Source organism: Salminus brasiliensis, chromosome 3 (genome assembly GCF_030463535.1).
Source record: "Salminus brasiliensis chromosome 3, fSalBra1.hap2, whole genome shotgun sequence".
In the NCBI taxonomy this organism is placed as follows: domain Eukaryota; kingdom Metazoa; phylum Chordata; class Actinopteri; order Characiformes; family Bryconidae; genus Salminus; species Salminus brasiliensis.
Window position 1 is genome coordinate 40,060,899 of NC_132880.1, and position 12,390 is coordinate 40,073,288.

The 12,390-nt window shown below is 39.6% G+C and overlaps 1 protein-coding gene across 1 annotated transcript; it reads left to right on the forward strand.

Annotated features, from left to right (window-relative positions):
* Positions 1 to 7,123: 7,123 nt before the first annotated feature.
* Positions 7,124 to 12,084, forward strand: LOC140552130 (uncharacterized). Its single transcript, XM_072676129.1, has 3 exons — positions 7,124 to 7,168; positions 9,060 to 9,560; positions 11,186 to 12,084. Exons 2-3 carry the CDS (start codon positions 9,070 to 9,072, stop codon positions 11,325 to 11,327), a joined length of 633 nt encoding a protein of 210 aa, XP_072532230.1. The 5' UTR covers positions 7,124 to 7,168; positions 9,060 to 9,069; the 3' UTR covers positions 11,328 to 12,084.
* The last annotated feature ends 306 nt before the right edge of the window (positions 12,085 to 12,390 follow it).

Consider the following 12,390-nt stretch of genomic DNA (forward strand, 5'->3'; position numbering starts at 1 on the left):
AAATATATATAAATATGGAGGACATAAATATAATTTAAGGAACAAGGACGCTTAACAGCAGGACTCGAACCGGCGCCGAGCGAACATGCTACACGCAGTGGACTACAGAATTTCATCTTACATGGTGTTATCTTATCTTCAAGCATTTGGGCAATTATTAAGGATACACACTGGCACAAAAGTTATTTCCGTTGCTTGTGTTTGAGGTGCTGCACTGTAAGACTTGTAAATAATTTGGGGCAGATTTCTAGAGTTTCTTTTTCTTGGGGTGGGGGGTGGGGGTGTTTTGTTTTAGTGCATTTTATTAAACATTTTCATTTAAAGTAAATCTAGTTCCATCCAGCCACTATTTTGAGCTATAGCGTAATGCCCATTATTTCTTTCAACCTTTAAAAAAAAAAAAAACTTGGTTCTCATCACTGTTTGTCAGCCCTTTTGAACGTTCATGAACAGACTGCTTTGCGATTTACCTGATAGCCATAAAAAGTGGTACTTGACGAGCTCCAGTTCACTGTGTATGAATGAAAAGGCTTTGATTAGCAAATTCTGACTTTCAACTATTCTCACTTTAAACGCATGTTGCCATCAAAGCAGATACCTTTTAGACATGGTCTGTCTGGAGTTGCAGAAGTTCCAGGAGCACATAGTACATACAGAAAAAATCAGTAATCAGTTAAATATTACAGGGTTGCTTTTTTTGTTGAAAATGGACATATCATCAGTAATTCAGATGTACACACAACTCTGAAATGTGAGTGTAATCGTGTGTAGGACTGAAGTTAAAAGTCAAGACTGACTTAATGACCTGGCTTTTTATACAAACTTTGAAAACTACCTCAGAATGGTGTCGGGTGCTAGCGTTATATATCCCTAATTTATATGATCATGACAAAGAGTACTAGTGGTGACCAAACAACACAAGCCAATACTGTGTGTAAGAGGTATTTAGTTTTTTCTCACATTTTTGGAAATAAAAATTTGTATTATGGACTCAAATGAGGGATGTTTTTTTTTTTGTGTGTAAAAAAACATAAAATAAAATAAAAAAATAGGGGACCAAATTGTGAGCAGAAATAAAGCTTCCCTTTTTAAAATGTAGTGGTAAGATCATTAACTTTCAGTGGACTGTAAACTTGTGCTTAGCATAAACTGTAGTCCTAACAGAGTGATCATTGTCACGGTCAGATAAAAACCTTGTTTCTTGGACCAATAGAAAAGCTCCAAAATTACTTGGTATAAAATCTTTTACATTGGCTTCCATTGAAAGTGAAGAAGGCTTTTTCCTTCTCCTGTAATGTTGCTGTTTTGGAGATGCAAGGTTTTTGCATGGCCGTGACAATGTATTTGTATATTGAGACATGCTGATTAGTGGGCATTATTGATTTCTGTAATAGATGAAGTGCTAGATTGCTAATGCCCTGTGTGGGTGAATGCAGAGCAATAAATGAGAGACGCGGTCTTGTCTACAGGGTGCTTGTTGATTTGGCGTTTTGTAGGGTGAGCTGGTGCTCTAGGGTTTGTGAGCTTTTTGGAAGCTGGCATTGTCCTCTCCATGTCCATCGGTAGCAGCGTGCCATGTTTTAGATAACACTGGTCGATATTGGCCCAGAAATCTCTGCTGTGTTTTTGCAATACTAGAGGAGAAAACTCAAACATGTTTTAGAGACTTTTACTCTTTTGTAGACTTATCCACATCCGGCAGCACGGTTTGAATACAATGAAGCAGCTTGGCAATACGTATCAAGTGGTTGTCTCCGGCGTCGGTCACTTCTTCTCATGTCTGTAAAAATTGCGTTATACTTGGCTCCTCTTTATATCCAGTATTGCAATAAATGAAAACTGCTAAATGAGAACTCCACAGCAATGGTGAGCAGGTCAAGAATAAGCTACTTAAAAGTTTGTTTTTAATTGTAATTTGATGTATTTTACCTTGCTACATTTTAGAAAGGGAATTAGTTTTTCATGTAAATTCTCAAATTCTGACTGAATGTGTTGCAACACATACTGATACACTGGCATATTTCAGTTATTTCCAGAGAATTTAATGTAATCAATGTGTAAAGGGGTACAAAACAAGGTTGTATTGAATTTAAATCAATGTTCTTGTGCTGTTGAGCTAAAGACATCCAGTTTTTGTTGTGTGCCTTTTCTGATCTGTCTCACCACCTATATTTGTAATGGGTGATAATCCTTTTTATTTGCCACATCAAAGAATTTCTACATTGATTATCATGCAACCTTGAGTGAATGCTGCATAGAACGATCAGTATTTGTATTTTGCACTTTCTAAGCAGTTAAAAAAAAAAAAAAAAAGATGCCCTTTTTAAAAATCGGGCAGACCAACAGCTAAAAGTCCATTAAGACGAGGTATATTCTGCTATAATAGGAATTCTAAAGAACCATTTGACATGGAGGTCTTTGCTTAAAAGTGTAGAGACATGAAGTACCTCATAAGCCTGATATATGCTGCATCAACATTGAGTTTTCTTTTATGAACTTCATACTTCTGAAACATGACAAAACGCAGATAGGAGGTTTGATGTACGTGCGAGGCAGCGCATATGCCCTTCACAATCTTCCCTTTTTTATTTATTTATTTATTTTTGATTGGAGTATTTCTGAACGGCGCTTTCTGTACATTTTGAGTTTGAGCTGTTTGAGTGATCAAGGCACATGCTTTTAGAGTGCACAGGGAATTCAACACATGTTCCGTCTTGGCCATCTTAACTGAAACCTCCCATATAATTATATTTGGTGACTTGATCTAGTCATGAATAACTGTTGACTCAGGTATCGCCGTTTAAGGGCTGTATCTGCTACTGCTTCTCCTTCCCTGCACTCCCTCACCTGTGTCTTAAGGTAGCCTTGGAACTGCATTTATGGATAGAACATCACATACCTAGCATATCTGGCCTTAAAATATGCACTACTCACCAGAACTGCAAGTTATGCTTTGTTTTAAGTCACTGCCAACCATTGCCATATGCTTTTTGTTATAAATCTACCTCCTATGAATGTAGGAGTGTCCTGGAACCACAAAAGGATTTCCTTTTTCTTTCTTTTATTTAGTCTGGAAAGACAATCCTCAGTTGGCCCAAGCATGTAATTAACAACACAAACTCCAGGACACTCCAGCTGAGGCTGTACGCTTAGGGTTTCTCCCTCTCCCAGTGTTCATGTAAGCCATGGAAAAGCAAAGTGACCAAAGTTTTTACTAAGGCATTCTTGCACTGCCTCGCAGGCATAAACCTCCCCCTTCCTTCAGCCATTTAATTTTTTATGTTTCCTCCTTAACCACATGCCAAAATGAATTTGCTGTCATTCCTGTTGTGATGAGGTCTTTTTATTTCTCATTCTTGTGTTTGGGCTCACTGCTAAGCTGTGTCCTCATTACATACGTCAGTGTAAAGTGTGAGCTTGGAGGGTTTTTTTATCTGCTTTCTGTGTTAAGATTACGATCTCAAGATATGCTGTAAATCCTGCTAGGACATAATGTGAATCCGTTTTATGTAATATAGTTGACTTTCTCTTGCCTGTATATTGCATTGATTAATAAAAAAAGTTCTTCTGGCTTGTGCTTCGTTCCTTAAAATATTTAATTTGCTCTTTGTAAGAAAAGCTTTTGTTCATGTGGCCTTCCTCTGCAACAAATGTTACTGTTTTTGCCAAATCCTGTTGTCATTCCTGTGTGTTGAGGTCATTGTGTTGGACTTTCACATAATCCTTATGCGTTTTCTTAACCACTAAGCAACAATCACAAAGTAAACACAGATGTTGTGGGTTCTCCTCAGGACAAAATATTGTAATCCGGCCTAAAGCCAAAGTTCACGTTCTCAACTTAATGAAGTATGGTATAAAACCTATTGCACTAAACATTAGTTTGTCAGAAGTATGCGGACTGCCTAGATCACTAGAAGGCTCGAGGAGGGGCTTTGGACCAACAGACTGTAGTAGGTAGGTGTGTGTGTGTGTGTGTGTGTGTGTGTTAGATACAGTGAAATAAAGACTCAAATTAAAGAAAATCCATGTAAATGGAGAATCATCTCCACCTATTTAAAGGAGAAGCAGCATCTGGCTCAGCCCAACTACTAGTTCATTCAAAAGTCTGCATCTAACCAAGTACAGGCAAAAACGCCAGGATGTATTCTTGCTCTGCCCGTGTTATTCGGGATGCACCAGGAAGTAATTTGTGTGGACCATCGTCCCATGCTGCTATTGCAATTGCAGAAAGCTATTTTACATGCAGTGTTTACAAATACTTGATACCTGAGGTCCCTGTTCCTGTTAACTGTTCAAATAAAAAAAAAATTGTGCTGTTTCTGTTGGACATTGTGACCCTTCGTTCCTATCGCCACCCTAAGTTTCTCCACAGCGATTTGTTTCGCATCAGAACTGAAGGAGTAATTTTACATCTCACCCATTATTAATTATGCAGATCAAAAAAAAGCTCCTTAAGTATTGAGCAAACCACAGTGGACCTTCTTAGTACGTCCAGTATCCGTCAGCATAGGGGTCTACTCCTGAGCCAAGCAAGCATACCACACTACACAAAGTGTCCTTGAACGATACTCCTCACCCTATATTATACGTGCCTACATGTGTAACTGCAATAAACATATGCTGTTCTGGATAAGACCTTCAGCTAAATACATAATGTTTAGTTTGTTTAATGTTTAGTTTACACAATATGTCAAAATGTTTGTGGACACCTTCGGCTACTTTAAGTTGCACCCTTTGCTGATGCTGATGTGCAAATGCACACCCACACAGCTTGTCTAGTCCCTGTAGAGATTGCCAGTAGAATAGGACTCTCATAAACCTATTGGCACCATGCCTAATGCCAGGTGTGTGCTAGAGGGGTATAAAGCCCCCCACAGCATTAAAGTGGGACTGTGTTCTCTGGAATGATAGTTGGTGCTTCATCCAGTACTTTTGAGATGGGTTGGGAAGTTGGGGATGAGGTAGAGTGGTGATCATCCAACATCCTGACCTCACTAATGCTCACTGCAATGGTATAGAATCTAGTAGACAGCCTTCCCTGGACAGTAGAGACAGTTACTCCAACAAAGGCAGGATGAAATCTATTTTAATACCCTTGATATCAGAAGAAACAATTAATGAGCAGATGTCCCAATACTTGTGTCCATACAGTGTATCTGTATCATTTTCTTTGGGATCCTAAAGCTCCAAAATCAGGGGGTGTGGCCGATTACTTTCAGCAGCGTAACAAAGGAAAGGAATTAATAACTAAATGACTAATGACGTTAATGACAACTGTCACTGAATAAGATACATTTCCTTTCTTATATATAGTAGAGTATGTAAAATTCTGTAAAATAAAAACAAACAAACAAAAAAGTTAAGCTGCTCTTGATGACATCATCCTCACCCTGTCCAGATGTCAGGAGATGCCAAATGGGTCTTAAACTTTTGCTTCACCCAGACTTGCACCAAAATAAAAATGTGTGCTTGAAAGGGAGCCCACAGACTAAAGGCCTTGTAAAAACATCCAGTCGTCCAGTGAACAGGCTTTGTTTTTTCCACCCTGCTCTCCTTCCACTTGGACGAACAGCTTCTCTCAAAAAAGGAACAAATAGCCTTCATGCTTTGATGTTGAGACCTCACAACAGCAGCAGTATTAAAAGTGGTACTTTTACAATGCTTTCAGAGCTGTGTGAAGCTACCACAGCAGTGTTAAAGCATATGTTTCATACATGTTGTGGATTGATAAGATTTAGTTCTGTCCTGGAGAAAATGATCCACCCCCTTTCATAAAAGCCCAGTCTGTCCTTCACTGGATATCAGTAACATTCATATTAAAGGCGTTTAGCAGATGTTCTTCCCCAAGGTGCTTCACTGCTTACTCAGAAAATACCCTTAGCTAGTTTGCATAGACAAGAAACCATAAGATCCCATAAAGGCAGGTTGACACTTCGCCCAAAGTACCCTTGGAAGAGGAGGGTCTCCACTTCAGTGCCAGGCCAGAAAAAGAGCCTGGATGCTTGTCTTCCATGGATCTTAAAGGATGGGGGGTCAAGCCGAGCCATGCTTGAAGCTCGAAGGGCTCTTGGTACTGATCAGCTTTTGAGCATTGGCATCAGGTACGCAAGGGCTGGTCCATTCTTGGCTTTGTAGGCCAGCTTCAGGGTCATGAATCTGATGCGGGCAGCAGCTACAGGAATCCAGTGAAGAGAAGCCAGCAGAGGAGACACTGTACATGGCTGGAGTTAGTGCTGTACTGTAGTAAGGGTGTACTAATACACACTCTCTAAAGTACTAAATATCTAAAATATCTACATACACAAACCGGACCCTCACTCACTACAATACACAACCATGGCTCACGGAAAACACACTACGGACAATAACGAAAATATTTATTTTTAACTCACACATACACTCACATACAGATAAATATGTACATATATATATATATATATATATATATATATATATATATATATATATATATATATATATATACACACACACACAGACACACACTATTTCATCTGTGTATATATATTTGTATTTTTATTTATTTTTTGCTTTAATTTCTATATTTCTATACTTTCATATTTTTATATTTTATTTTTTTACTTAAATGTAACTTATTCTATTTTTATTTTTTATTTAATTTTTCTTTTGCACTTTTGCACTTTACTTCATTAAGTTAAGGTTTAGTTAAGTTTAAATGTAGATCTTTATTGTATAGCTTTGATGTGGGCAGACTGTCATAAAAGCATTTCACTGCAAGTTATACTGTGTATGACTATGTACGTGACAAATAAAATTTGATTTGATTATAAAGATGCTACAGATATTTTCTTTGAACGATGTCATATAATAAGCACTATTAATTTCATAAAGAACCATTTTTGTAATAGATGTTTGATGTTTGAGTGCAAAAAAGCTTCTCTTGAAGTAATCTCTGTTACAGTCCCGTGGTTCTTCTATGGCACCTTTACCTTTAGCCAGTATCCAGTATCTGAGTTCATGCCCATGTGAAGGTTTGGGTTGGGTTCTTCAGGGTAACTCCACCGGCACCTAAATGGTGCAGCACTGGCTGCTCTGCTGAAATCTGCAGCGAGGAAAGCTGTGGAGTCAGATTTTCCACAGCTCACTTACGAGCCACACGGCTCCGCTCGAACACACAGGACTCGCCAAGGTAGGCTAACACACTCCTGTTTTTTTATTCAAACAAAGACCAGTTCAGAAATACACACACTCAGGCGAGCAGAGGGTCAGTTGTCTAACTTTAGTGTCTGTGGGTTCTGCTGTAGATGAAGAAGAAATGCCTGGTGCTGTTTGGACAGTTGCTTATGCTACGTGTTTTTCCTGAACTCAGTGTGTTTCAGATTAGGAAGTCTGTCTGAACTGCAGAGAGTGCTGGAGGACTGAAGCAGAGAGAGAGATGTTACACTGAAAAGCTTTAACAAGTTTAGGAGGCATCTGAATGTTCATGTCATTTACATTTCTGACAGATGCTTGGTTAACCCCTTGAACCCATGGTTTATTATTCAGTCATTATTCTAATGCAGAAATGACTGTGAATTATTTGGCAACTGTTTGGTTTAGTATATCTTGTGGAGTCCCACAAGGTTCTATTTGGGGGCCTATAAAACTGATAATAGCAGTAATGTAGTTCTGAGATTGACGAACTGGAGTATAGGCTTGCATACGGGGTCTAACTGGTTAATCGAGTAAGGTAAGATAAAATCACGATCCACTTGTACAGACCTAAGCTAATGGGACAATTTCATTTTGATGGTCGACTAAAAATGCTATGTATATCCGCACAATAATTTATATTAAATTAATTTTTTCACCCTATATGTTTTCTAGACCTACACCTATGTATCATGCAAAGGGGGGCATATTATATTTTAAAAACTCAAGTTTTGGGTATTTGGAGTGCCTACCAACTCACAAACTGTGAAACAACTGTGTTTTGTGGGCAACCAAGGTGAGAAAACAGGACACTCAATATGCTGTTCAGATTTGGCTCAGTTTACTGCTGAGTAGCTTAACCAGAGTTTGCCTTCACAAAAGGCAACCAATTGTCAGACTGCAGCGTGCATTATTTTTGGGGGGCTACTATGAAGCTGCCAAGAATTAGACTGAATCCATAGAAATGTATAGCGATCCTGATTTGAGTAGCTGGAAACCTAAGGACAGAAAGACAGGAACAGCAGACTACAGCTGAAGGAGAAAGAGTGAGAAATGTGAACTCAAGGTGAAGTAAAAGCTAGCTAGCTACAGTGCGAACAGGGGCAAATGAGAAACCATCTAAAGAAGTCATTCAAAAGTTTAAGAGTTTGTGTTGCTGGGAAGAGGGGTTATACAAAAAGGTGGGGTTGGTGGGGGTTGGGTGGAACAGTGGCTCATTGTCATTTAAAGGAACAGGGTTGTTCAGACAGAGTAAGAAGATGCAGGGTATTTTTGGTCAGTGTGGCATTTTGACATTGTCTGTCAGACGTTTTTTACAACCTCAGGGCACTGTGTTGCATTAGGAAAAGAGGTTCACCATAGAATGAATTGCTTTAATGATGTCTGACATGTACTCAGCACCCAGTGGTTTATCCCTGCCTATTCACCCTGAAGCTCAATGCAAGGCATCCAAGAGAGTGTGCTACACCATTTGTCTTAAGTAATAAAGAGAGAAGAACGAATAATGTAGACCATTAACCTACATTCTAATCCTAATCCCGACCCTAACCCAGGGGTGTCCATTGTACTGTGCAAAGGGCCACACTTTACTTACCTTGTTAAACCATTTGGTCTTCCAACAGCTTATTGTGTGTTTATGGTTTGTTGGAACAAGAACCTAAAGCTACACTGGATTAGATTGGACACCCCTATGTTTACCAGTCCCTGAGTTCCACCAGACGGATTGGAGAACCTGTAGATAGCCTTCATTATAATCATTATTTGTTTAGTTTAGACCCAGTAGTTTAGATGTGAGTCCTGTTCTAGTCTTCAGTTTTGAGTCAAGGCCAGTTTCAGGACAGCATGGGGTGGAACCTTAGCTGTGTTTTCTTCTGTTGTTTTCTTATTAGCTCCACCAGGATGGCCTGGGTTTGGTTGTCCAAATGTCTGCTCCTCCTGAGCGTGAACTGGTGCGCTGGAGCAAGTGTGGAGGTGTCGCCTGGCATGGAAGACAGAGATTGGGAGTGGGGCTCTGGTCTGCAGGAGCTTCTGCATAGCTTCCCTGCTGACAGCCCCTTCGTAACAGAGACGCCTGAACATCCAGCCAACTGCACTCAACGCTTCTGGCTGCCCCCATCTTCCCCTGTATGCTGGGATGACATAGCAGGGCCGGAGGAGTTTGAGAAGACCCGTCTGCTGGTGCTGCAGAACCGCGCGGCTCTACAGGCCGTGTCCCAAGCCAGCGGCCTAGAAGACGGGGGAGCCTCCTATGATCAGCAAGCCAGGGAGGACATCCAGGGAGTCCAGGCCGACCACGTCAACATTGAGCAGACAGCAGACTCCATGCAAAAGGTCTTTGTGAGCCTGGACGAGAAAAGGAAGGAGGGCGGGCAACACTATACCTTTTCCAGGTAACTCCAGTGCCTGTACTTAAAATGGGAATATGACATAGAATATTTCATAAGATCATAAGCAAAATAGAAATGTCCAATAAGTATGTTCATTTGTACACTCCATACCTGGATGGGGCTCCTTTACCACAAATTACTGCATCAGTGCGGTGTGGCATGCAGGCAATCAGCTTGTTGCACTGCTGAGATGTTATTAAAGCCTAGGTTGCTTTGAAAGTGGCCTTCAGCTCACCTGTATTGCTGGGTTGGGTGTTTCTAATCTTCCTGTAGTATATAGGAAGGTTCTAGGTTCTAGAAAATGTGACCTGTAGAGATATTCGAAATTTTACAGGACGACATTTACAGGAATGTTTCAGTGCAGTCCTGTGGGAAAAAGAATCTTTGTCTTTGAATGATCATTTTCTGATAACCGTACGTCAGATTGATCCTAAAAGCACAAGCAACTTAATTGGATATAGTGTTAGGCTTGCTCCTGAAAAATGTCATGCTTCTACCTCGAAGGTTTTGGGACAATAAACATTTTTTACTTTGACCATAACAACAACAACAATAATAATAATAATAATAATAATAATAATTATAAGAACTATAATAATAGTAATAAGATTACAAAGAACAGTAAGTTGACTTTTCCAAGCCAACTTAATAAAATGTCTGGTTTCCATGATCCACATTGTGATATGTTCCAATGCACCCTGATCATGATACTTATTTTTGTTCGACACAATACACTAAAAGTGCTGTGTTTAAAATACTATAAATACATAATGCTAATTCCTTTTGATCAGCTATGATGTTATTATGACGTTAATGTTTTATATGTGATATTGTTTCATTATTATCCCAAAGCACTTTTGGAGCCCACCAACCCTGCTGAATTCCTATTTTCCTTATCCCTATAAAGCAAATGTCTGAGGAAAATGATATGAAGCCCACCAGCACTGCTGAATTCCCATTTTCCTTATCCCTATAAAGCAAATGTCTGAGGAAAATGATATGAAGCCCACCAGCACTGCTGAATTCCTATTTTCCATATCCCTATAAAGCAAATGTCTGAGGAAAATAATTTAAAGCCCACCAGCACTGCTGAATTCCTAATTTCCTTATCCCTATAAAGCAAATGTATGAGGGAAATGATTTGAAGCCCACCAGCACTGCTGAATTCCTATTTTGCCAACTGCCATTAAGTAAACTTCTGAAGAAAATGATTTGAAGCCCACCAGCACTGCTGAATTCCTTCAGAATGATGTAAGATGTGGAAAAGACACGTCAGCACTTGTCCCTATGCGTGAATAAGTGCGCTGTTCAAACAGGAGGCGTTTATTCCACACTGATCTTACCGTTTAAAAAGTGCTTTATGGTGTCTCACTGTTCACTACAGCAATGCATATTTCACATATTTCACATAGTCCACACTGTACAGTGACGAATACGTGCACCTTTATCCACCTTTTATCCTTTTATATTGTGTCTAACTGCAGTAAAGCACAACCTGGTAGATTGTTCAGCAAAAGATGATCCAGTCTTTTGTTGTCAAATTTCAAAGACTACTGATCTGAAGCTTAAACCCTGCTACAAGTTCAGTTCAATGCAAATGAAAGACTACATTTTCTCCTTCTGTTCAGTTTAAAGGAGCAGATTGCAGATACTGTGGACTCCATCAACGGCAGGGATGAAATAGCAGCACTTCTGGAACAGCGCCTTTCTAATCTAGAGCGGAGCTTGGACACCATGCAGCATCGACTAGCCAGACTGCTGGCCCAGTGAATGGTGTTAAAATAGAAAATTCACGTTACACTCGAGTGCAGTGCAAGTCTGAGATGAATGAAGCCGGATTTGACACAAAGCACATTTAGTGTATTTAGTCCCTCTCTGTTGTGTATTTCTCATTTTGCTGTTTTTTTTTCTCCTGGTACAGCATCATTAATCCATTTATGTCCAACAACTAATTTTAGTACACTCTTAAAATAATAAAGGTGCTATAAAGGGTTCTTTGAGCGAGTCATCTTTGTAAAACAGATGTGTGTGTGAGAAGAACCTTTCAAATGTGGTTGTTTACATTTACCAATGTAAAGGTTCTTCACTTACGTCTTTTCAGTTATTTTATGGCAGTATTTTTCAACCCTGGTCCTGGAGGCCCACTGCCCTGCACTTTTTAGTGTTTTATCTGCTCCCAACACACCTAATCAAACAAATCAGCTGATCAGCAGCCCATTCTAGAGAGAAAGTGGGTGTGTATAAGCAGAAAAAGCACTACAATGTGCAGGGCAGTGGGCCTTGAGGACCAGGATTGAGAAACACAATGGCATCGTTCAACCATCCTTGGACAGCATCTTTATTATTAAGAATAAATATGTTAACGAAAATGCCACAGAACTTGTTCTGATTGGTCTAAAGCGACGTGTTGCTTGGTTATATATACATGGACATCTAACAGTATTTATTTCATGTAATTGCCTTACATTTATTCACAGATTTGGTTCCAGACATGATAAATAACTTAATAAAAACTGCAATAAATTAACAGCAATAAATCTCTTCTGGGAAGGATTTCACAAAAGTACCTTAGCACAAAGATAATGTTTTAAGGAATTACAAAAAATTTAATAACAGCTGCAAAATCACTGTGATACAGCACCTCTGTCGTTGCTACTCTGAGCTCAGCACCCAGCTAATGTGCCTTACCTGGGCAGGACAACTCTTGTGAGAACTGCGGAACATTTGTGTACAGTCCTGTAGTATTACTCTACCACATCAGTTCACATGCTCGTTTCAGTGACGGGTCTGTATGTCTGTTTCTGCAGAAAAGAGGGTCTTTTAGGGGGTGGCT

Bases quoted from the DNA above. Each gene is read 5' to 3' on its own strand.
- LOC140552130 (XM_072676129.1), top strand. From the start codon at position 9,070: ATGGCCTGGGTTTGGTTGTCCAAATGTCTGCTCCTCCTGAGCGTGAAC. The intron at 9,561-11,185 runs GTAACTCCAGTG...CCTTCTGTTCAG, and splicing joins CAACACTATACCTTTTCCAG to TTTAAAGGAGCAGATTGCAG.